Raw genomic sequence first — 24694 nt, forward strand, 5'->3', positions numbered from 1 at the left:
CCAAGTTATCAAAACTTTATCATTTATCCTTTACTAAGGTGAGCACCAAAGCTAGTATTACATCTACTTGGGAATGCAGCAAAAGATATTTTCTTTGTAAGTGTCTATTAAAATCTATATTATCTAATATAGTTTAATGATTCTTTTTTAGGTTGCTGTGAAAATAATAGACAAAACTCAGCTAAATCCTACCAGTCTTCAAAAGGTTTGTAATCCTTTTGCTATTTAAGTAATTAGCATGTAAGTTTCTATGAATTCTGTTGTCCTAAATTTCTCACTGTGTCTAGAACTACATTTTTCAAGTTATATAAAGAAAACATACGATATGAAGTATAATGTTTATGTTTTATCAGGTAGTTGTTTGAAAAATACTGTGTACAAATTCATGCAGATTTTAAAACTCATTTGTGTCTTTTAATTCAGTAGAATAAAACATTATATCCAGTGTTTTGAAGTATTCAGGATTCTGCTTAAATGTCTAGTTACGAGTTAATATTGGCCATAAGGTGGGCTTGCTTTTATTGTTGTATTCCTTCTTCCTAAGAACTCTAGTCTTTCAGTTAACAGTTGAAAGATACATTTGGTTCTTCAAAGCTTGAAAATATGCACCCACAGGGAAAGAAAAGAAACAGCTAGGACAGGGAGGCCCCCGTTGAACCAAAGCGGTCTCTTGGTATTCTATCAGTTACTTAAGTGGTGATATCTTCCCAAATACACATGTTTGTACTTTAGAACTGAAATAAATGGCTTTACTACTTATGCTAAATGTGCTACATCTGTAGATAATGAGAAAACACACAGTTTAAATGGTGTCTTAGTTTCATGTAAATATGACATAAATAACTTTGAATTCCTAAAACAGAAAGACTCTTAAGTGAACTGGTATGCTTACCTGGACCTGGTTTAATTCTGACATGAAGATTTAAAATTTGCACTGGTGATAGCAAGGCTTTCCACATGGTCCATTACCAAGTAACTGGGGTTATTTTGAACACTTCTATTTAGAGGTCTGTTTTTATATTTCCCTTTTTCAGTTTAACAACTGTTTCATAGCACTAATTTTTAGCAGTAAGAACATGAAAAGAGTTTGCTGGGCCCTTTTCTTTTTATAAGTGTGAAATATCATACTTCAAGACTCTTCTAGAAGAAAATTTCCCCCAGCACCTATCTCTCAACCACCTCTGATCCTTCGTACACAACGAATCACCCACAAATGCTGACAAGAGGCTATCCCGGTGAGACCCCTTTTAAAATCCATCAACTTACCCATGGCTCACCAAAATTTTCTACTTTTCCTGGATTCAGTTGTGGATTAGAGGGAATGACTGTCAGGTGGCATTTAGAACTACTCCAGCTCTGTTGTGCCTGCTAGGATACAAGGTCATGTGTCCCCTTCTATCTTTCCCAGGGGGCCCATGGAAGACTGCATAACACTGCATGAACATGAAACTGAATGTTGCTTTATCTGACTAACTAAAATACGTGGTTGTTGATGATACATAATTTCTGATATGAATTTTGGTAACCTGGGTAATAAATTAAGCATTGCTTCATTAGATATATGATTGTGTTCTTTAGTCTGTGAAAATAAAAGGAAAGGAAAAATAGAATTCATTAAATGTAACCAATACCCGGTGTTGTTCGCTGATCTTTAAAAAATTCACATCTGTGGTACTAAACTTACCTTTTCTGTTAAAAGTTTTGAAAAAACAAACTACCAAGGCGTTCTTGCATTGTAGAGCATCAGCAATTGACCTGACCATTAGATCTCAAAAACATCTCCCAGACAGTCATGTAAACACTAAGTAGTGGAAAGAAATCTGATAGGTTTGTTGGTCTTAGCATTTAATGTCAGAATATGTTCATGTCTTAGGAATGCTCATTACTGATCAGAGAATGATAACAGATTGAAATTCAATAAGGATTATTTTTAAATCTTCTAAAGTATGAAGAATCTTATCTCCAGAAAGGTTAGATTAAATCTTGTCCTGGATTTGTATCTGAATTTAAGTGATCTCACTATTTTTTCTGCTTCTTTGTATAAAGTATTTATAGGATTTATTGCCTTATTTTGACATCAAGGAAGATATGATTAATCCATTATCCCAATTGTTCAAAACTTATAAAACATAAAGTCCTTGAAGTTAGCTTGGTCTGTGGGCTTGTAAGTAATAGAATCCAACATAATGAGCTTCCATAGTTTATCATTTTTGACATGTATACTGTATATATACGTCCAGACCAGAGTCCCACCCATATTAGTATTTCTGTAGTGTGGTTCATGAATCACACTAGTGATTCCCAGTACTCTGTCAAGCAGCTAGAAAAAGCGCAACAATGCAGCTATATTACTTACAGTTCACAACTTTGAAATGTAAGATTAATTATGGTTTTTCTCAGAGGTTCCACAGTGTTTAAAAGATTGGACACAGTAGATTATACCCAGATGAAAAGTTTGTGTTAGTTGGCACTTGGCTTCGGCTCATAGTCACCAAGGTGCAGTATATCTCTGCTAACATTTTTATGTTTGAGTGTATTGTTAATTTACATTTTCTATTGTGTTTATTATATTCTCAATTTCACTGGCCAACAACAGTGTCTTTTCGTGGGACTAGCCCCTCTTGATTACATGTCCAAAATACATGAAATGAAGTCTTGCCATTTTTCTTCTAAGGAGCATTCTGTCTATACTTCTTTAAGATAGATTTGCCCCTTCTTCTAGCAGTTCATGATATATTCAATGTTCTCACCAACACTTTAATTTCTTTGGTCTTCTTTATTGTCGATTTTTATGTATATGAGTAAAGTAAAAAAAAAAAAACTTGGACTTGGGTCAGGTATACTTTATTCCTCAAATGACATAGTTGCTTTTCAACACTTTAAAGAGATCTTTTGTGACAGAGTTGCCCAGAGTTGTAGCATGATTTGACTTCTTGACTGCTGCTTTAATGGGTGGTAATTGTGAACCCAAGTAAAAGGAACTCCTTAACTTCAATATTGTCTGCATTTATCAGGTTGTTGCTTATTGGTCCAGTTGTGAGGATGTTTGTTTTCTTTATATGGATCTTTAATCCACATTGAAGAGTAGTGTTTGATCTTCAAATGCTCTTCACTTTCAGTAAGCAGAGTTGTGTCATCTGCATGTGTCCTCAGTATTGCCCTCTGTTTTAGTATGCTTCAGCCAGGGGACATCATGTCTCGAGCTGTTGTCAGCCCTACACGTCTCTCTGTGACTTAGGCTTGGGATGACAATATGAAGTCTAGAACCTCTCTTTGCCTTCTTGATTTACTTCCGTGTGGGCATGGCCGGCCAACCTCTCTCCCCAACATGTAGGCTTAGTGTTGCCCTCTGGAGCACATACTTCTTGGGAAGGGGGGTCAGTTTGGCCCTGATTTGGTTTGGCCCTGTAGCCCACCTCTGTTCATGACTTGTTCATGTGGTTATGTTGCCCTCAAGGTTTGGCACACTCTGGTGGGGTTGCTGGTCTGTAAGGTAACCCCATTTTTGTGGAGACATAAACAACACACTCCCCCTGGTTGGGTTAGTGCCCTGCTCCCCCAGTGCCATAATTTCCCCCTTTGCCCTTTCTTTGTGTTGGAATGACATGTACATCCTTGGGTTTGGCCTGTCCCTGTCCGACTGCCTGTACCTCAAGCCGTATACTGTGAGATAAGTAGCTATTCTTCTATACCTAAGTGCTGGTTAGACTTTACCTTGGTGGATTCATGTTGTACTTGACCTTTTAGGATTGTCTAACTTCAGTTAGCATAATTCCCTCCAACTCTTCCCTTGAGTGATGCGCATCATGTGATCATCATTGCTTTTTAGTGATGCATACCACTCCATAACAGAGTTTTCTTTTCTTTTAAAAAAATAATTTTATTAGGGGCTCATACACCGCTTATCACAATCCTTATATACATCAATTGTGTAAAGCACATTTGTACATTCATTGCCCTCATCATTCTCAAAACATTTGCTCATCTCTTAAGCCCCTGGCATCGGCTCATTTTTACCCCTTGCTCCCTGCTCCCTCATGAACCCTTGATAATTTATGTTATTATTTTGTCATATCTTGCACTGTCCGATGTCTCCCTTCACCCACTTTTCTGTTGTCTGGCCCCCCAGGGAGGAGATTATATGTAGATCCTTGTAATCGGTTCCCCCTTTCCACCCCACCCTCTCTCCACCCTCCCACTCTCACCACTGGTCCTGAAGGGATCATCCACCCTGGATTCCCTGTGTTTCCAATTCCTATGTGTACCGCCAGTGTACATCCTCTTGTCTATACAGATTTGTAAGGTGGAATTGGGATCATGATAGTGGGTGGGGAGGAAGCATGTAGGAGCTAGAGGAAAATTGTATGTTTCATCGTTGCTACGTCGCACCCTGACTGACTCGTCTCTTCCCGGAGACCCTTTTGTAAGGGGATGTCCAGTGTATGCCAGAGTTTTCTAATCCACTTGTCTCTCATTGGAAATTAGGTTGCTTCCAATTCTTTGTGTTTGTGAATTGTGCCACAGTAAAGATTGGAATGCAAACGACTGATCGTGGTTTATTTCTTACCTCTTCTGGGTATATGCTCAGTAGAGGGGTTGCTGGTCCGTAAGGTAACCCCATTTCCATTTGCTTTGACTATCGCCAGATGGTCCATTGAACGCGCAGCGCCTGAGCTACGAGATGCGCATGCGCCTTCTGGCCTCACCCGGAAGCTCTAGTTTCTGTAGCCTCACCGGAAGCTCTAGTTTTGTTGCCTAACGGGGCCCGCGACAATGAACCCTTTGACTAAGGTAAAGCTCCTCAGTGAGCTGAATGAGCGGGAGGCCCAGCTTGGGGTGGCCGATACGGTTTCCTGGCACTCTGAGTACAAAGACAGCGCCTGGATCTTCCTGGGCAGCCTTCCCTATAAACTGACCGAAGGAGACATCATCTGCGTGTTCTCACAGTTTGGAGAGATCGTGAACGTCCATCTCGCAAGGGACAAGAAGACTGGGAAATCCAAAGGATTCTGTTTCCTGTGCTATGAAGACCAGAGGAGCACAATCCTTGCTGTGGATAATTTTAATGGGATCAAAATCAAAGGACGGACCATCCGAGTGGATCACCTAGCCAACGGTCGGGCTCCGAAGGACTTTGAAACGTTGGATGAGACAAACAAGAAAAGAAAGAAAGCCGAAGAGAAGCCCGAGCAGGAAGTCACGGCCGAGCCGCTGCCATCCTCTTCCTCACCCAGCATCAAGGTGATAAAGGAGGAGCCAGGCTTGAGAAAGCACTACAGCAACTCCAATAGGGCCCCTAAGGCGGAGTCCAGAGGGAGCCGGAAGCAGCAGCCCAGCTTCCCGGAAGGACGATGGGAAGCAGACCCAGAGAGGAAGGAGAAGCCCAAGGTCGAACCTAAGTCCTCCAGCAAGAGGGAAGGAAGAGCGGACAAGAGCCAGGATTGGGATCAGGATGGAGGCCAGAGATGGGATCTGGACCAGGGCCAGTTCCGAAGCACAAACACTAATTCTGGCTGGCCCAGCATTCTGTCAGAAGGGCGGAGTCACTGGAGCCTGGATCAGGTCTACAGGCACAAGAAGTCCTGGCCTTCCCGACCCTCGACTTGCTCAGCCACAGAGGAGATTGAGAAGTAAACTGGGATTTTAAAATGGATTCCGATTCAGTAATACTTTATGCGTGTACTGTTTTCACTGTAGAATGTCTCTGGGGGTGTGGTGGGGGCTTGCTCCTTTCCATGTATCTGTCGACAGGAGAGGGATGCGGGTCCAACAGCCTTGAGTCCAGGGTTAACCCAGTGGGGCCCTTGAGCTAACAGACCCCAGTGCATGATGAGATGGCCAGGAAAGATGAGCTAGTAGGCAGTTATAGAATCTTTCCTTTAAAGCCCCACCCTCACAGTGGGCAGGTAGAAAGGGGGAGGGGGTGAGATAGTACTGCGCAAGGACAAGGATACCCTGTGCCACTGCTGTTGTGATCAGCTACTTCGTCCTTCTAGCTTGTTTTAAACATTTTGAACTTTTTTGTTATTGTTTTGGTGCATAGATCTTTCTTATTCCCTCCGTATATTTTTCACTTCACATGAAACATCTTATATGAAAGCAGTGATCAATCAATTCCTCAAACTGTGCAACTCCCACCTCTGTCAGTCACACATTTTCAATACCGTAGAAAGCAGCTCTATGCACCCTTGGCTCTCCCTTCCCCTTTGTGGAAGTTACATAGTCTGGTGTCAATTTGAGAATTAAGAGTGTAGGGGTGGAATCTAGCCTATCAATCACAATATAGCCAATGAGGCCTCTATGTGGGCATGCATTTCTCCTGAGGTTTCTGGGAACTCCAGTATTTCCTCCTTGGAGACTGGAGACACACACTCTCTATCTGCTCATCCCCCTGAGAGACTTTCTACTGACAAGATACATGGAGATATGCTGATGGAAGTTAGAGCCCTGGACCTGGAGAAACCACGTGGAGACCCTTGCCAACTTTGAGATGCTTAGAATGCCACTGGATCCACAGGACCTCCCACTCACTGGCCTATGATAGTCCTGCATTCAGCATCATTGCATGTGTTTTGTGAGTCTTAAAGGGGCTTTATAGATTGGTATCGGACATATGGGCTAATGGCGGACAGATGGGCTAATGGTGGACAGATGGACTGGGCAGGGATGTTTACTCAATATTCAATTTCTCTTGTATATAAAGCTCTTTCTTGTACACATATGAGTGTCTGAATTTGTTTCTCCTGGTCACTTTCCACCTGCTTTCTTTTTGTCTCTGTGTATGTCCTGGCTTTGGAGACAACAGAGAAGTGAAATCATACTGTGCTGGTGCAGTGGTTAAGCACTGGGTTGCTAACCAAATGGTCGGCAGTGCCAACCCCCACAGTGGCTCTTCAGGGAAAAGGTGGCAGTCTGCTTTTGTCAAGATTGACAGTCTTGGAAACCCTTTGGGAACATTCTATCCTGTCCTCTAGGGTTTAGGAGTCTAATTGATTTGGCAACAACAGGTTTGCATATTGGTTCCTGTACTCAGCCTGATGTATTGTGGCTATTATCAGCTTGCTCTTTCACGACTGCATCATCAGTATGCTGTATACCAGAACCCCACAGCCCTTGTGTTATTCTGAGATGGTACATCTGATTCTGGGTATATACCCTTCATTTTATAGTTTTCAGTGATTACATCTGGTTTTTCATTTCGTATAGTTTTTTTTGCTAAATTTATTCATAAGTTTTATATTTTTGATATTTATAAGGCAATAATTGTCTTTGTGGATTCTTGTGTGCTTGGATCTAGAAAAGCAAATATATATATATATATATATATATATCCAGATGGCTTTCCACGGTGGCTGTCAAAGGCCAATAACATTGGTGGAGAGCTCCTCTCGCCACATCCCCTCCAACATGTGTTGCTCTCTGATTTTCTGATTTGGGCTTTCCTCAAGGGTACTAGGTGTTATCTCATAGTTGTTTTAATTTGGATTTCTCTGATGGCTAATGATTGGGAGCATTTGCTCATATGTTTAGTGGTCCTTTAGGTGGCCTCCCTAGTGAAATATCTGTGCAGGTCTTTTGCCCACTTCCTCAAGGGGGTTCACTGTTTTCTTATTTTTGTAGGTTAGGGGGGTATTGTAGGTTTTAGGAATGGGCCCTTTGTCTGTTATGTCATTGCTGAAAATCCTCTCCCACTCTGTGGGTTCTCTTATTACTCTCTTAGTAAAGCTTTTTAATGCTCACAGGTGTTTTATCCTTAGTATATCCCACTTGTTGGTTTCAGCTTCATCTGTGTGTGTACCCTTCCTTATTATAGTTAACCTATGTATTCCCTGTGCCAAGGTTCTTAGGTTTGTCCTGATCTCTTCATTGATGGTCCTGATATTTTGGGATTTTCCTTTTAGGTTTGTGATCCACCTTGAGTTTGCCCTTGTGCATGGGGTGAGGTAAGGCTCTTGTTTTATTTTTGTACAGGTGGATAGCCGTTGTTTCCAGTACCACTTGTTAAAGAGGGCATCTGCCTCACACTTGATGCTTTTGGGGCCCTTGTTTAAGATCAGCTGTCTATGTGCTGATGGTTTTATTAGTAGGTTTTCTGTTCTTTTCCATTGGTCTGAGTATCTGTCATTATTCCAATACGCTGTTTTGACCACTGTGGCTGTGTAGTAGGTTTTAAAATCAGGTAAAGTGAGTCTTCCAACTTTGTCCTTCTTGAGGGTTTTTCTGCTTATTTTGAGCTTCTTCCCTATCCATATGAAATTGGTGGTCAGTTTTTCCAATTCTTTGAAAAGGTATTTGAACCAGTATAGCAGTAAATAATATAGTGCAATGGTTAAGATTGACATCGTTACTATATTGTATCTTCCAATCCATGAGCATGGAATATTCTTTCATTTGTGAGGGTTGCTTTAGTAGGGTCTTGTAGTTTTCCTTGTATAAGTCTTTTGTTTGTTTCTTTAGATATATCCCTAGTTATTTCAGTTTGTTCTTGGATATTGTGAAGGGTACTGCCTTCTTGATTGCCTCTTCCGTGATCTTATCAGATATATATAGCTAACTAAGGTGAACTCTTTGTTAATCTTGTATCCTGCCATTCTTCCGTATTTCTCCATTGCTGCCTGTACTGCTGTTGTGGAGCTTTGGGGGTTTTCAGTGTATAGAATCATGTCGTATGCAAATAGCAATCATTTCACCTCCACTTCTCTCAGATGGCTACCTTTAATGTCCTTCCACTACCTTATGTTAAGTAGGACATTCAGTACTATGTTGAATAGAAGTGGGGACAAGGGGCATCTTTGTCTGGTCCCCTTTTTCATTGGGATCCTTTCGTCTTTTCTCCACTGACTTGATGTTGGCTACTGGCTTTTCATAAATAGTTCATATTAACTCAAGTAATTCCCCTTCCATTCCTATCTTCTGTGGTAGTAACAATCTGTTGTCAATTTGAGAGCAACTTAAGAGTGAATGGGATGGAATTTAGTCAATAATGTCGCAGTTTGATTGGAGAGCAAAGAGATAAATAGCTCATTGGAGGTGGGACACAGACTCACTCCCTGTGAGACATTTCTGAAGAAAATCCACATGAACCTACCCTCAGGCAGTTAGAGTTTTGGAACCATGTGGAGACCCCTGGCAGCACTGAGATGCTTACAAAGCTACTGGATCCGCAAGACTTCCAAACCCCTGCCTGGTGTTTTTCTTGCATTTGGTGTCATTGCATGTGTTTCGGAAGTCTGAAGAGGACTTCATAGATTGCTACTGGACATATGAGCTAGTGTCAGACTTATGGACTTCATCTGGACTGGACTGAGATGTTTTCTCAATATTCAATTGTTCTTGTACATAAAGTTCTTTCCTACACACATATGAGTATCCTTGAATTTGTTTCCCTAGTCTACAGTGTCATAATTAGAAATGGGTGTTCAGTGTTGTCAAATGCTTTTTCTTAATCTACTTATATTATCATGTGATTGTTATCCTTTTTCTTATCAATGTGGTGAGTAATCTTGATGGACTTTTGGATGTTAAACCATCCTTTCATCCCTGGAATGAATTCCACCTGATCATGGTGGATGATATATTTTATATACTGTTGTATTCTGTTGGCCAGTATTTTGTTAAGGATTTTTGCATCTGTGTTCATTAGAGATAGTGGTCTGTGGTTTTCTGTTCCTGTGGGATTTTTGCCCGGTTTGGGTATCAAACTTATACTGACTTTGTAAAATGAGTTTAGGAGTATGCCATCTTTTCTATGCTCTAGAATAATTTGTGGAAGATTGGTGTCAGCTCTTCTCTGAATGCTTGGTAGAATTCTGTGAAGCCTTCTGGTTCATGAGCCTTTTTGTTGGTAATTAATTGGTAACCATATCTATTTCTTCTTTAGGTATGGGTCTGGTGAACTTCTTGACCTCTGTCTAGGATAATCTAGTGAGGGATTGTTTTTCTAAGTATTTGTCCATGTCTTCTATATTGTTGAATTCATTAGAATACATACACTCACAGTACTTTGTGATATATTTTTTTAATCATTTTACTGGGGGCTCATACAACTCTTATCACAATCCGTATATACATCCATTGTCTCAAGCACATTTGTACAAATATTAACATCATTGTTTTCAAAACATTTTCTCTCTACTTGAGGCCTTGGTGTCAGCTCATTTCCCCCTCCCTCTCTCCCCCTCCCTCCCTCCCTCACAAACCCTTGATAATTTATAAACTGTTATTATTTTTTCATGTCTTACACTGACCAATGAGAGTCTCCCTCCACCTACTTTTCTGTTGTCCATCCCCCAGGGAGGGGGTTATATGTAAATCATTGTGTTTGGTTCCCCCTTTCTCCTTTCACCTTCCCCTTCCCCTCCTGGTATCACTACTCTCATTGTTGGTCCTCAGGAGTTCATCTGTCCTGGATTCCGTGTTTCCAGCTCTTATTTGTACCTGTGTACATGCTCTTGTCTAGTCAGATTTGTAAGGTAGAATTGGGGTCATGATATTGGGGGGGAGGACGCATTAAAGAACTGGAGGAAAGTTTTAGGTTTCATTGGTGCTATACGGCACCCTAACTTACTGGTCTCTTCTTTGTGACCCTTCTGTAAGGGAATGTCCAATTGTCTACAGATGGGCTTCGGTTCTACACTCTGAACTCACCCTCATTTACAATAATATGATTTATTTTGTTCTGGATCTTTAACGCCTGATATCTGATCCTATTGACACCTCATGATCACACAGACTGGTGTGCTTCTTCCATGTAAACGTTGTTGCTTCTCAGCTACATGGCTGCTTGTTTATCTTCAACCCTTTAAGACCCCAGACGCTATATCTTTTGATATAGCACCATCAGCTTTCTTCACCAACATTTGCTAATGCACCCTTTTGTCTTCAGTGATTGTGTCAGGAAAGTGATCATCACGGAATGCCAGGTCAATAGAAGTACCTGAGTAGAGGCCCAATGTATGTCTGTTACCTTGGTACTTACATATAAATATATGTACATAGATCTATTTCCCTATTGTTACATATAAATATATTTACATATGTACGTGCCTGTATTTAGACCTCTATAAATGCCCCTTGCCTCCTAGTTCATTCTTCTATTTCCTTTTACTTTTCTATTGTCCCACCATCATGTTTGGCCTTCTTTTGGGTTTCAGTAATTCTGGTTATATTGCCCTTGATCATGCCCCACCATGTATCTTATGTCCTCCTGCCGTACTTGCATCAATTTTAGATTAGTTGTTATTCCCTTGTCCCTGGGTTTGTTAACACCCACTTCCTTTCCTTGCCTCCCATCTCCCATACCCACCCCTCCTCAGCCCCCACCAATCTTAGGTCCTGTTGTTTTCTCCATGGGATTATTTATCCCACCTATCTTATAGATAACCATACAGAGACAATAATAAGCACCAAAAAAGGGAGAGCAAAACAAAAGAAAACCAAATAACAAAAACAAACGACAAAAAAGAGAAAAGCCTATAAATGTTCTAGGTTTGTTTGTTGACCTTTAGGAATGTTTTCAGGTAGAGTCTGATGGAATGGCACGCCTTGGCCTTAAAGTCCAATTTTGGTATTCCCAGGGGACTTCATTGCTTTGCTCCCTTGCTCTACTGTTGCATGCCCTCAGCATTTCACTCCAATAATATTTTATTTCTTAAAAAAAAAAAGAAAAATATTATAGATCCAGTTGAAACTCCCACATGTTACTTTTTGGTTTCATGCTCCACTTTACTTACCTAGAATTTATTACTATCCTGAACTTGTTATTTCTATTTGCATTTTTCATCATTTATTATGGGTGTATTTGTATATGCTACACTTACATGTTAATAATTTTAAAATCAATAATAATGAAAAACCATAGTAAAATAAAAAATATGTTGTAGATAATATGAATAAAACCATATTAAATGACAAAAGCAAGTTGAAGCATAGGAGATTTAAAAAATAATACTTTATAACATTTTATATATGATTACACTCATGATAACATTAAAAGAAATACATAAGAATATAGGGAGCTCTGTTGCTACTACAGATAGTGTTACAAGGATCATTATTATGTACACTTTTTTGTGGAGCTGAAAAGGATTTACCTCCCTAATTGGATTGCTAGACTGAAGGTCATGCCTGTCATGCAGACCCCATATTTCCTCGTGTCAAACTGCTCTTCAGAGTGACTGCACCAATTCATAATTCGACAAACATTTTGTAATATTTACTGTTGCCCAATGGACCTTCCCACTTCTTCATTGTCACAACTCTTAATTCCTGCTAATCATATGGCATCAATTATAATTTACATTATAATTTTCCATGGTTTTTAATGAGGTCCATCTTTTGTATTATAATATATTTTTATATACTTTCTCTGGAATGATTGTTCTTTCTCAATTTACATTTTCCTAGTACAACTTTGTGCCTTAGGGGAGACGCAAGTAATAAAAAATGGGAACTAATTCATTAGAAAGAAAGCATGTTGTAATTTATCTGGGTAACCAATACTGTGGAAAAGTAGGACAGCCTATCATTTATTGACTATTTCCTTGTATTACTTTATAATGAATAATTGACTATAACATGTCAAGTTTGAGAACATATGGTTTAAAATTTAAAAGTAATATATTCACATTAGTATATTCAAATCTCTTTTTTTACATTACTATTTCATGAGGAAGAGTTGGCCTAACTACATCTAGTTCTACTGGCAATGATTTCATAAGAAATCTCATGTTCCAATAGAATATTTAAAGCCTAGAAAAGAAGCAACATGATTTTAGAAATTAAGAGACTGAAAATGCATAGCAAACCCTTCTTATTAATGTGGACAAATTATATGTGGGCCACCGAATATAATCCAACTCTTAGTAGGACAGAGTAGAGTCGCCGATTGGATCTCCAAAGATATAATCCATAGGGTAGCAGACTGCCACACCTTTCTCCTATGGAGTAGTTAGTAGGTTCAAATGTAGGCTGTAGTTTAAGACTACGTCCACACTTCACATTAATAGACCACTAAACTGCCGTCAAATACACGGATATAAAACTTGCAAAGATTACAGTGAAAGCAAAGAAGGATCCTTGCAATACCAAATAAAAGCAAAAGGCTAAGAAGGCTGTGCTGAAGAACACGCGAAGAGGTCCACATTACCTACCTTCTATGAGTTCTCTTTACTGTGACTCTGACGATAGCCTGAAAGAACTCGGCCAGGATGAACAGGCCAAAATACTATTGGCGCTGTCAAATTTCCATGGTAACTGAATTGTCTTCTTTATACCTGAAGATTAAACCGGTGAGGAAGAAGCCCCGTGGCATCGGTAGTGCCAGTGGCAGCAGAGTGAGCAGATCCAGTGGACAGAAGCAGTGTGCATTTGACAGCAGCAGCTATAACGCTTTGAGTGTAAATAGAATGAGATTTTCTAAACTATGTTAAGTTGACTAGTTTTTGATAGAACAGGTTTTCCTACTATCAAACCAAAAAAAAGCTTATTGAAAGACATAGAAAGGACTGGAGTCACAACACTACTCAAAGCCATTGATCAGGTCATTACAACACTCTCAACAACATCAAAAGTCAGGGCCCAGAGAACTTCACTGGTGAATTCTACCAAATTTTCAGAAAAGAACTGATACCGGGTTCTACTCAGACTATTCCAGAATTTAGAAAAGGATGGGAAAATCTCAAAATCATTTTATAGTACAAGTACAACCCTGTTAGAAAACTAAGCAGACTCCAGATTACCAGCGGCGGCTGTTGGCCCAGGAGCCCAGGCAGGAGGCCCAGCGGCTGGCATTTCCATCGCGGCGGGAAAGCGGCGCCGCATCACAAGGACGCTATGCAGAAAGCAGAGGGCCACAGTGGGGCGCAGCTGAGGAACACAGTGCCAGGGAACCGCGATCAGAGGACACCATTGGCAGTGCAGATAAAACCCAGCGAAGCAGATCCTCACTGCCAACCAGTTCTCCAGTGTCTGCAAGAAAAGTTCATCCCCGACCAAGTGATAAGCTTAACTCCAAAACCATTAACCCGTTTGGGGATCAGCCACGAGCCCCGTCTGCTTTTGCGGCCATTTACTCTAAAGGAGGGATTCCCTGAAGATTGGTGCATGGTTCAGTAACGCACCGATTATAGTGGGAATGCCCTCCTGAAAATCTGCCATTCGATCCTCTTATTATTACATTAGCTGAGCCCCACGAAAGGACTAGCAAGTGATGCTGCTTGCCTCGGCACGGCCTGAGAGAGACTAAGCATCCGTACATCTTTGTGTCCAAGGAGGGCTTCAGGGAGCTACTGCTGGTCCCCGGGGCCCCGGACAAAGCCGTGCCTTTGCTGCCCTGCCTGGTGCCCGTGCTGAAGGCTGCTCTCGTCCATTCGGATGATGAAGTCTTTGGAAGAGGCCTGGAGGCGTTGGTGCACTTAAGTGTTGTGGTCGGTCCTTCTCTCAACGACCACCTGAAGCACCTGCTTACACGCCTTTCCAAGAGACTCCTGGACAAGCACTTCAAAGAGCCCATCACGAATGCGGTACAGAAGCTGGAGCTGCACGGCGGCAGTGGAAGCCTCATTGTCATCAAATCGAAAATCCCAACATACTGCTCTAACTGCTGTTGAATGAGGGAGCCAAGCACCCACCCTGTTGTGTGGCGGCAAGTTTGGAAGGCCGGCTGCGAGGCCCCCAGAAATGCTCCGATTCCGTTCATTTGTGTGTTTGTAAATCACAGCCAGAGTTCATCCAGCCCTCGGTGAAAACAAGGAGACACAGCCACACGGCATCTCTTAGGGAAGAATGCTTAATAATGGGCCATTACTCCAAAAAACCCTATCCTGGCCTAGCGTTCTGGTGATGCTGGTGTGCTCGTGATGGCAACCAACCTTCTAAGACTTTGAACGCAACACTGGCAGACGGTTTTCAGGCTTTTGACATAAGAGGAGCTGATGCGCCCTTCCAGAGAAGAGTAGACGCGGAGAAACCATTAAGAACCAGACCTTTCCTTTGCTGGGCAATGAGAGAAGCCACCAGGACCCGAGGAGTCACACCACATGCAATGGACCCATGGACGGATACTCAGAAGGGAAGAAAATGAGGAGACCACTTGCGTCCTAGAGAAGCAACACCGCTTCCGGGAAGCAACCCTTCCGACCTTGAGGGTTCTCTGTGCAGGTCTCCTCTCCTGGCGGTTGCACAACTGTACCCGGGAGGGGAGCAGATCATTTCCAAAGAGACCTATTTGCAGAAATGCGCTGTCCCCCCCAACCCCACTCCCAACCCTGTCCTCAGAGCCTTTGTCCTACGGGGCCCTCTGTGTGACCACACCTTCCTCAGGTCTCCATGTACTGTCCCTCCCCTGACACCGCAGGCTGAAAGAGCTGCCCTTTGACCCACTGCTCTTGCCCTTAGTCCTGCATAGCTACCTCCAAAGACACAGCCATCTCCGAGCTGGGAACAAAAGGCTCAAGAGAGGAGAGTATGATCTAAAATCTCACAGTCACGCCAAGGGTTAGAATAAAGACCTAAAACAGAGGCCAAAAAAAAAAAAAAAGAAGAAAGAAAACTAAGTAGAAACATCAATAGAAAGAAAATGACCAAATAATATCCCTGCTGAAGTTAGGTGCAAAATTTCCCAACGAAATCCTGGCCAGTAGAACTCAACAATATATCAATTAAATAATACATCATGGTGAAGTGAGATTCATGATAGTTCAACATTAGAAAAACAATCGGCAGATGCTCCCATGAGCTCCTGGTTAAGGATGGCCCACACTGTGAAACCACGGGCATAGATCTTTAAAGGTGTTTTCGTAGCTGAACTTGCAGGTGTTTTCAGAGCTTATTTTTCGTGTAATAAAAGAAACGCAAACTAAGATTTCAGACAAACAATAAAGTCCCTTCATCTAGGAAGTTTATTACAAATCCATTGAACAACCAGGAATGCATGTAATCAGACAGCAAGATCAAGAAAAATAGCTAAATAGTAAAAATTAGCAAGATTTCCCTGTAAAAGAAACATCATAGTATCAGCCAAGATTAAAATCCTAAAGCTTTCATGGGTGGGTCTGGGCATATTTTTAGCAAAATACAAATTCCAACTACAGCTATGTACTGCTTCCATGTGGACTTAGCTGACACCTTACTTAAATGGCTGCTTGTACGGGACCAATAGTTCCGGGGGCACATGGGAGAAGGGGAGGTGGGATAAAGGAAGAGGGGTGGTCAACCAACCCAGGGACAAGAAACAACAAGGATGCCTTGTGGGTCTTAATCAAGGGCAATGTAACCGAGTAATTACTGAAAGCCGAATGAAGACTGAACATGATATTGGGACAAGAGGAAAGTAAAGGAAATAGAGGAAAGAACTAAGAGGCAAAGGGCATTTATACAGGTCTAAATACAGACATATAAATATATAAATAATAATTATATGTAATGATAGGAAAATAGATCCATGTATTTATATCTATGTGTTAAGTATTAAGGTAGCAGATGGGCTTTGGGCCTCTCTACTCAAGTACTCCCTCAATGCAAGAACACTTTGTTCTAATAATCCGGCATTCCGTAATGCTCACCTTCCCAACAAGATTGCTGAAGACAAAAAGGGTGCATAAGCAAATGTGGTGAAGAAAGCTGGTGCACAGCTATCAAAATATATAGCGTCTGACGTCTTAAAGGCTTGAAGACAAACAAGCGACCATCTAGCTAAGAAACAACAAAGCCCACATGGAAGAAGCACACCAGCGTGTATAATCATGAGGTATCGATGTGATCAGGTATCAGGCATCTAAGACCCAGAACAAAATCATACTAATATGAATGGGGGAGAGGGGTGCAGAGTGTAGACCCAAAGCCCATCTGTAGACAATTGGACATCCCCTTACAGGAGGGTCACAAGGAAGGAGACAAGCCAGTCAGTGTGCAGCACAGCACTGAAGAAACATACAACTTTTTTCTAGGTTTTTAATGCTTCTTCCCCCCACTATCCTGACTTCAATTCTACCTTGCAAATCTGTCTAGACCAGAACATGTACACTGCTACAGATAAGAGCCTGCAACACAAGGAAACCAGAACAGATAAACCCATCAGAACCAATAATGAAAATAGAAATACCAGAGGGGAAGGGTAAGGTGGGAGGAGAAAGGGGGAATGGATCACAAGGATTGGCATATAACCCACTCCCAGGGGAACGGACAACAGAAAAGTGGGTGAAGGGAGACAGTGGATAATGTAAGATATGAAAATAATTTGTAATTCATCAAGGGCTTATGAGGGAAGAAGGGTGCTGGAGGGAGGGGAAAATGAGGAGCTGGTATCAAGGGCTCAAGTAGAAAGAAAATGCTTTGAAAATGATAATGGCAACATATATAGAAATGTGCTTGACACAATGGATGAATGCATAGATTGTGATAAGAGCCATAAAACCCCCAATAAAAGTATTTAATATTAATAATAATAATAATTTTTAAAGTCTGCTTGTATTAAGACATGTCTTTGAGGCCCCAGATGCTATTCTCTCTGATAGCCAGGCATCATCTGATTACTTCACTACACTTCCTATAGTACCATTATCTTCAGTTATCTCTTAAGGAGGGTGAGAATCAAGTAGGGCCTTGTCATAAGAACTCATTGTTCTTTGATTCAAGTTAGTGATCCTTGCTTGTTTCACATAGTAATAAATACCAGCCCCAAGCTATTAAACATGATATAATTTTATTTGTTCTTGTACCCTTGATGATTTGTTTTTATCAGTAGTAGCTGCATCTTCAAATGTCTAGGAATACATAAAACTTATAGAATGTAAGATAATGTTGATTGATTGCTACATCTTATGTTAAGATTTTAACTTCATGAGAAACTGCCAAACCATCTTCCAAAATGATCATTCCTTTTGCCTTCCTGCCAGCAATGCGATAGTTGATATTGTTAGATTCTTGCTTGGGTTTTGTTTTGGATTTTAGTACATGGTTATACATTGTAATATAAAGTTTTAATGAACTCATTGTGAAAATCAGTTTTTAATGTGTAGTGAATTTTACTCTTAGTACTTAATACATTTAAAAAATTGTCTCATTAAATTAATATTTTAAGAAAGAATACTTTTCATATGAAGGAAATATTTGTAAACAGTGAAAACTACAAGATAGATTAAAATAAAGTACAGTAGGAGTATAGCCGTTCTTGTCCAAAATGATTTATGAGTTCCACAAGTTTACTTACCATTTACTTTAGGGCTGAAAAATAACTAGAATATCAAACACTTCTGAAAATAGTTTATTTTAAAAACACCCGTGCCATAAAATATGTTTGTTAATACCTTTTCTTGCGTCTCCTATTTTTTTGAAGGCGATTTTTTTCAACCTAATATACTGAAAGACAAAATAGGCATGGGGGGGGGGCGGGGGCGGTAGTCAAACCATAGTTTTAAAAAGTTGCCCTGATATGTCTCATGTTTCCAGTGATCTAGTTTCCATTTGCTTTGTTTTTTTTTAAATAAATAATTTTATTGGAGGCTCTTACAGCTTTTACAGCAATCTATATATCAGTTGTATCAAGCACATTTGTACATATGTTGCCATCATCATTTTCTTTTTTAAAATTGTTTTATTAAGGGCTCATACAACTCTTATCACAATCCATACATACATCAGTTGTGTAAAGCACATCTGTACATTTATTGCCTTCGTTATTCTCAAAACATTTGCTCTCCACTTAAGCCCCTGTATCAGATCCTCATTTTCCCCCTCCCTCCCCGCTCTCTGCTCCCTCATGAACCTTTGATAATTTATAAATTATTATTTTGTCATATCTTGATCTGTCCGACATCTCCCTCCACCCACTTTTCTGTTGTCCATCCCCCAGGGAGGAGGTTATATGTAGGTCCTTGTAATCGGTTCCCCCTTTCCAACCCACCTTCCCTCTACCCTCCCAGTATCCCCACTCACACCACTGGTCCTGAAGGGATCATCCACCCTGGATTCCCTGTGTTTCCAGTTCCTATCTGTACCAGTGTACATCCTCTGGTCTAGCCAGACTTGCAATGTAGAATTTGGATCATGATAGTGGGGGTGGTGGTGATGGAAGCATTTAGGAACTAGAGGAAAGTTGTATGTTTCATCGTTGCTACATTGCATCCTGACTGGCTCGTTTCCTCCTCAAGACCCTTCTATGAGGGGATATCCAGTGGCCTCGAAATGGGCTTTGGATCTCCACTCCCCACTCCCCCCCTCATTTACTATGGTAAGATTTTTTGTTCCAATGATGCCTGATACTTGATCCGTTTGGCATTTCGTGATCACACAGGCTGGTGTGCTTCCTCCATGTGGGCTTTGTTGCTTCTGAGCTAGATGGCCGCTTGTTTACCTTCAAGCCTTTAAAATTCCAGACGCTATATCTTTTGATAGCCGGCAACCATCAGCTTTCTTCGCCACATTTTCTTATGCACCCATATGTCTTCAGCGATCATATCAGGGAGGTGAGCACACAGTGATATGATTTTTTGTTCTTTGGCTATTATGTTCAAAACATATTCTTTCCACTTGAGCTCTTGGGATCAGCTCCTCTTTTTTCCTCACGTCCCCCACTGTCATGAAGGATTGATAAATTATGTATTATTATTTTCATATCTTATACTCTCAACTGTCTCCCTTCACCCACTCTTCTGTTTTTCATCCCCCTGGGGAGGGGCTGATTATATGTTGTCAATCATTGTGATCGGTTCTCCCTTTCTTCCCATTCTCCCCCCACCATCCCCCTACCATTATGGTATCGTTCCCATTACTGTTCCTGAGGGGTTTTATCTGTCCTGGTTTCGGTGAGTCAGAGCTCTTATCTGTACCAGTGTACATGCTCCAGTCCAGCTGAATTTGTCAGATAGAACTGAGATTATGATAATGAGGGGGAGGAAACATTCAAGAACTAGAGGAATGTTGTGTACTTCTTGGGTGCTATACTGCACCCTTGGCTGACTTGTCCTTCCTTGTGTCCCTTATGTGAGGGAGGTCTGATTTCTGCAGGTGGGCTTTGGGTCTCTACTTCTATTCCACTTGTTTGCATCAGTGTGATTATTTGTTTGGGGTCTTGTGTTTCCTGATACCTGATTCTGTGGACACCTCATGATCACACAGGCTGGTACATTTCTTCCATGTGGACTTTGTTGCTTCTCAGCTAGATGGCCGCTTATTTAACTTCAAGCCTTTTAGGACCCCAGATGCTGTATCATGTAATAACCACGCACTGTCAGTTTTTTTACCATATTTGCATATGCACACATTTTGTCTTAGCCATCAGGTTGGGAATGTGAGTGTCAAAGAATGCCAGGTTATTAGAACCAAGTGTTCTTGCATTGAGGGAAGACTTGAGAGGAGGCCTGATATCCGTATGCTCCTTAATACTTAACATAAATATATGTACAGAGACCTATATCCATATCATTATATATTAATATATGTACATCTATACATGCCTATACTTATTCCACCAAGTTCTTTCCTTTCTTTCATTTTACTTTCCTCTTGTTCCACTATCATGCTCAGCTGTCTTTTGGCTCCGTAATTCCTCTTTGCTATATTACACTTGATCAAATTCAACCAGGCATTCTACACCCTCCCTGCCATCATTTTCAGATCTTTTTTTGTTGTTGTTCCCTTGTCCCTGGATTTGATTTCCCCCACATCCCTCTTCTTCCCCATTCCTCCACATGTCCCCCTAGAACTGTGGGCCCCATTGTTTTCTCTTCAGGAGTGTAAACAATCCTGCATATCTTATATAGGTAGACATTTTTTAAAAGCCTATAAATAATCCCAGGTCTCTTTGCTGACCCTTTTGAATGTTTTCTGATCGAGTCTGATGAGGTGCCAAGACCTGGCTCCTGAGTCAGAAGTCTCTTTTTGAGAATCCTCATGGACTTAGTTGCTTTGCTCCCCTTGCTGCTTTGTTGTACTCCCTTTGTGTTTTGCTCTGCTGCTGGGGGGTCAGCCCAGGCACAGTTCCTGCACTATCCCCAGTAGTGCTGTGGGTCGGTTAGGGGGTGTCCTGTCTCATGGTGGGGCCAGCCTCATGGTCCTCTCTGTGCATTGGCTGCTCTGAGCAGGAATGGGGCAGGATGTCGTTCTCTTCTTTGCTCTCTGTCTCTGTCTCCGTCCTTCTGTCCGTCCCACTTTGCTCCCGTGTGGTGGGCACACCTGCCACCCTCCCTGCACTGTCTTCAGCGCTGTTCTCTGTAGTGCATTCTTCTCAGGGAGGGGATTTGTTTTCTGTTTGTACTGGTTTTATATTAAGTGGTAGATATTTTTGTTATCTTTAAAAATCATCCTAAAATTTTCCTTAAAAATGCTACTACAAATAGTTTCCTCTTCATTTTTTACTTAAATATAGGTTATAGTTTTCAATCTTTCAAGGAATGTCTAACCAACTAATAGAGGTGGCTTGGAGTCGGACACCCCAGGAAGGTTGGTTTGGGGACAGATAGAGATTATGTGAAAGACCATTCAGTTTTATTTCCATATTCTTTTTCTTTTATTCCTGGGAATGCAGTATAAGCTTGGTTGTGGGTGGCATACTCAGTCCACACACAGACAGAACCACAGGACTGTCGAATTATTTGATGAATTTAAGTGTATATCATTAAAATTATCTTGGAAACCAAGTCTCAGCAGCTTCAGTGTTTCATTGTAGGGTACACAGCTTGTTGGAACTGAGAAACAGAAAACGGTTGTTGCTCAGTTCATTGCAAGGATCCCGTAGTGTCTTCTAAGCAGGTGAATTTCTTCAGAGGGATATTTTGATTTACTCACTGCCCTACTGTTTTTAACTCTCTCTCTTAGCTTTACAGTGTGAATTATGTGGAGGTTACATATTAAATCATCATGTTTGCATTCAGTAACTTGAACAAACTTGCTGTTAGCCTTCCCCTTTTTATTCCCATTTCCCTCTTCTAACAGAAACATATTTACCTGTTTTCTTTAACAGTTGTTCCGAGAAGTACGAATCATGAAGATACTGAATCATCCTAATATAGGTAAGAGATTTATATATGTAATTTTTAATGCTTGTTCTTTGTTGAGTATTCATTTGAAAAATATGATTTTAAAGTATTTTATATAAACAGAAGGGAAGCGATAATATGAGTGATAAATTGAAAAAGTCTTACTTTGGGTAAAAAGAACCATTTTTTTTATAATCAAAGAAACTAGGTCTACAAATGCGGTTTATTGATGTTTTGCAGTCTTCACTGAAAGTATGCATATGATTTAAAATTAAATACATAGAAAACGGTTTGTTTTATTTTTTTGACTCCTTACCAGATTTCCCTATAGAGTTTATAGCTGTTTAGGTATTTGTGAAAAATGAATTTCATATAATTTGATAATATACATTTATGTTTGAGCATAGTCTGTAGGCAACAAAATATTTTTTAAAATTTAAAGTTGATTGCAATTTTAATAAATTAATTTCTATAAATTATGAATTATTTCTCATTTTTGTAAGTGTATTAATCAAGTACATTATATGAAGTAATTTGATTATAGTAAGTGAAAAACAATTATTTGAATCTTTAAAAACCCTTGTTTTTTTCCACATTTAAAAATTTTATCGTTACAAAATATCTCATTGTGAAGAGGGGGAAAGCGGAATGGAGACCCAAAGACCATCTGTAGGCAACTAGACCCCCCTTTATAGAAGGGTTGCGGAGAGGAAACGAGACAGGTCACAGCAATGATGAAACATACAACTTTCTTCTAGTTCTTTAATGCTTCCTCCTCCCATTATCATCCCAATTCTACGTTACAAATCTGGCTGGACCAGAGGATGTACATGGTACAGATAGGAAATGGAACCACAGGGAATCCAAGACAGATGAATCCCTCAGGACCTGTGCTGAGAGTGGTGATACGGGGAAAGTGGGGTAAAAAGGGGGAACCAATCACAAGGATCTACATATAACCCCCTCCGTGGGGAAGGGACAACAAAAATTGTGGGTGAAAGGAGATGTTGGACAGTGTAAGACATGACAAAATAATAATAATTTATAAATTACCAAGGGGGGGGAGTGAGGGGAAAATGTGAGCTGATACCAAGGGCTCAAGTAGAAAGAAAATGTTTTGAGAATGATGATGGCAACAAAGGTATAAATGTGCTTAACACAATGGATGGATATATAAATTGTGATGTATAAGCCCTCAATAAAATGATTTAAAAAAACTTCAGGTGAAACCTGAATAAATAGGAAAATAAAAAGGAAAATGATGACAACAATTTTACAAATGGTCTTGGCACAATGGATATATGCATGGATTGTGATAAGACATGTGAGAGCCCCCAATAAAATTATTTTTAAAAATTTATCTTTAATATATTAGAGTGATTAATAACATTACATAATTGTTTTAAAATTCTTTGAAATTTTCCTTCCTATGCCAAAGATAACAACATTTGACTATTCTAATATTAAAAGTCTCCTTTTCTTTACCTTATTTTGATTGGAAAAAAGCTAATTTTTTTTACCCCAGAAATTTAACTACCTTTAAAATAGCAGTTGGTTTCAAATCATTTAGCAGTGTTTTTTTGTTTGTTTTGCTTTCCCATGGAAATAATAACCCTTGGGATCTTTGTAAAATGTAAAATTACAATTAATTTTTTTTATACATTTCTCTGTGGTTTTGTGTTACCTTAAATTACTTGAAGCACCTTCAGACTATGCTAACAATTATAGAGTCATATCTCTGATTTTTTTTCAGTAAAATTATTTGAAGTTATTGAAACAGAGAAGACCCTCTATTTGGTCATGGAATACGCCAGTGGGGGTAAGGATGAAGGGGATTGAAAAGTTACCTTTCATGAGCCATGTGGAATTATCAGTACCTAAATGTTTATTATAATACGTTTGCCTTCATTATTGTTCATGGGCCTATTGTTTTGTTAAAATGCCTTTAAAGTATATCTTAAAAAATTCTGTGTTTGTTTTGAAGACTCATTTAGTCTACATTGAATTATTGAATATTTCTTAGTTAAAATGGCTTCAAAACTCTAAATTCACATTGTCATATGTGAATGTTTTTTTTGTCTGATCTAAGTACTATTCTAATAATACAGGTGCCCCCTGCTTTTTGAAAGTTTGTTTTATGCCACTCCGTTTAACAGCAGCATATCTACACTAGTACCTGCTTTCACTCACTGAGGGAAACCTGAAAAGGATTTTACTTTTACAACCAAAGGTAAAAAAGTTGGTGTCCAACATTTGTTTTGCAGCACACTCTTAAGAGGCAGCTCGCAGTCCAGAGCAGCAAGAGTGCTGTTATCATCTCGTGTGGAGCTGCCACGGCTGTCAGCTGTGTCTGTGGAACACTGTCTGTTAGTGTGGCCTTGCCTTTTCTGTGTGATTTGGTATGATTTTGTAGGTTGAATTTTGGGTCTGGCAACGCTTAAAAATTCCCCGTATAAATTCATGGTAATCCTACTTCTCTTTTAGGCTATTTCTCTGTGACTTGCATGGAAACACTGTACTTCCACGTAGCGGGGAAACCTGTATACCATAATGCTATTAGGACTCCATACTTTGGGTTAGAAGCAGGGAAGGCCTCAAATAGTAAAAGCACATCCTGGGTTAGATGTTTATTCCACTGGTTATTCATATATGACAGATTCTAAACAAACAAATATTTTCTGAACAATCCATAAAATATTTCCACCTTAAAAAGTCTTGAT

The 24694-nt window shown here is 40.2% G+C and overlaps 2 protein-coding genes and 2 pseudogenes across 2 annotated transcripts in view; all 4 read left to right on the forward strand.

Moving 5' to 3' along the window:
- MARK1 (microtubule affinity regulating kinase 1) overlaps positions 1-24694 on the forward strand; it is a 166362-nt gene that overhangs the window by 75519 nt on the left and 66149 nt on the right. The window contains exons 3-5 of the mRNA XM_075530470.1: positions 152-205; positions 21959-22007; positions 23728-23793. Of these exons, the coding sequence (XP_075386585.1) occupies positions 152-205; positions 21959-22007; positions 23728-23793 (169 nt within the window). The remainder of the gene's footprint in view (positions 1-151; positions 206-21958; positions 22008-23727; positions 23794-24694) is intronic.
- LOC142429661 (uncharacterized) lies at positions 4774-5634 on the forward strand. Its single transcript, XM_075534687.1, has one exon. The coding sequence runs from the start codon at positions 4774-4776 to the stop codon at positions 5632-5634; it is 861 nt and encodes a 286-aa protein (XP_075390802.1).
- LOC142437394 (PACRG-like protein pseudogene) lies at positions 13828-14679 on the forward strand (annotated as a pseudogene).
- LOC142437395 (protein CEBPZOS-like) lies at positions 15750-15981 on the forward strand (annotated as a pseudogene).

The sequence above is a fragment of the Tenrec ecaudatus genome, chromosome 1 (genome assembly GCF_050624435.1).
Source record: "Tenrec ecaudatus isolate mTenEca1 chromosome 1, mTenEca1.hap1, whole genome shotgun sequence".
In the NCBI taxonomy this organism is placed as follows: Eukaryota; Metazoa; Chordata; class Mammalia; order Afrosoricida; family Tenrecidae; genus Tenrec; species Tenrec ecaudatus.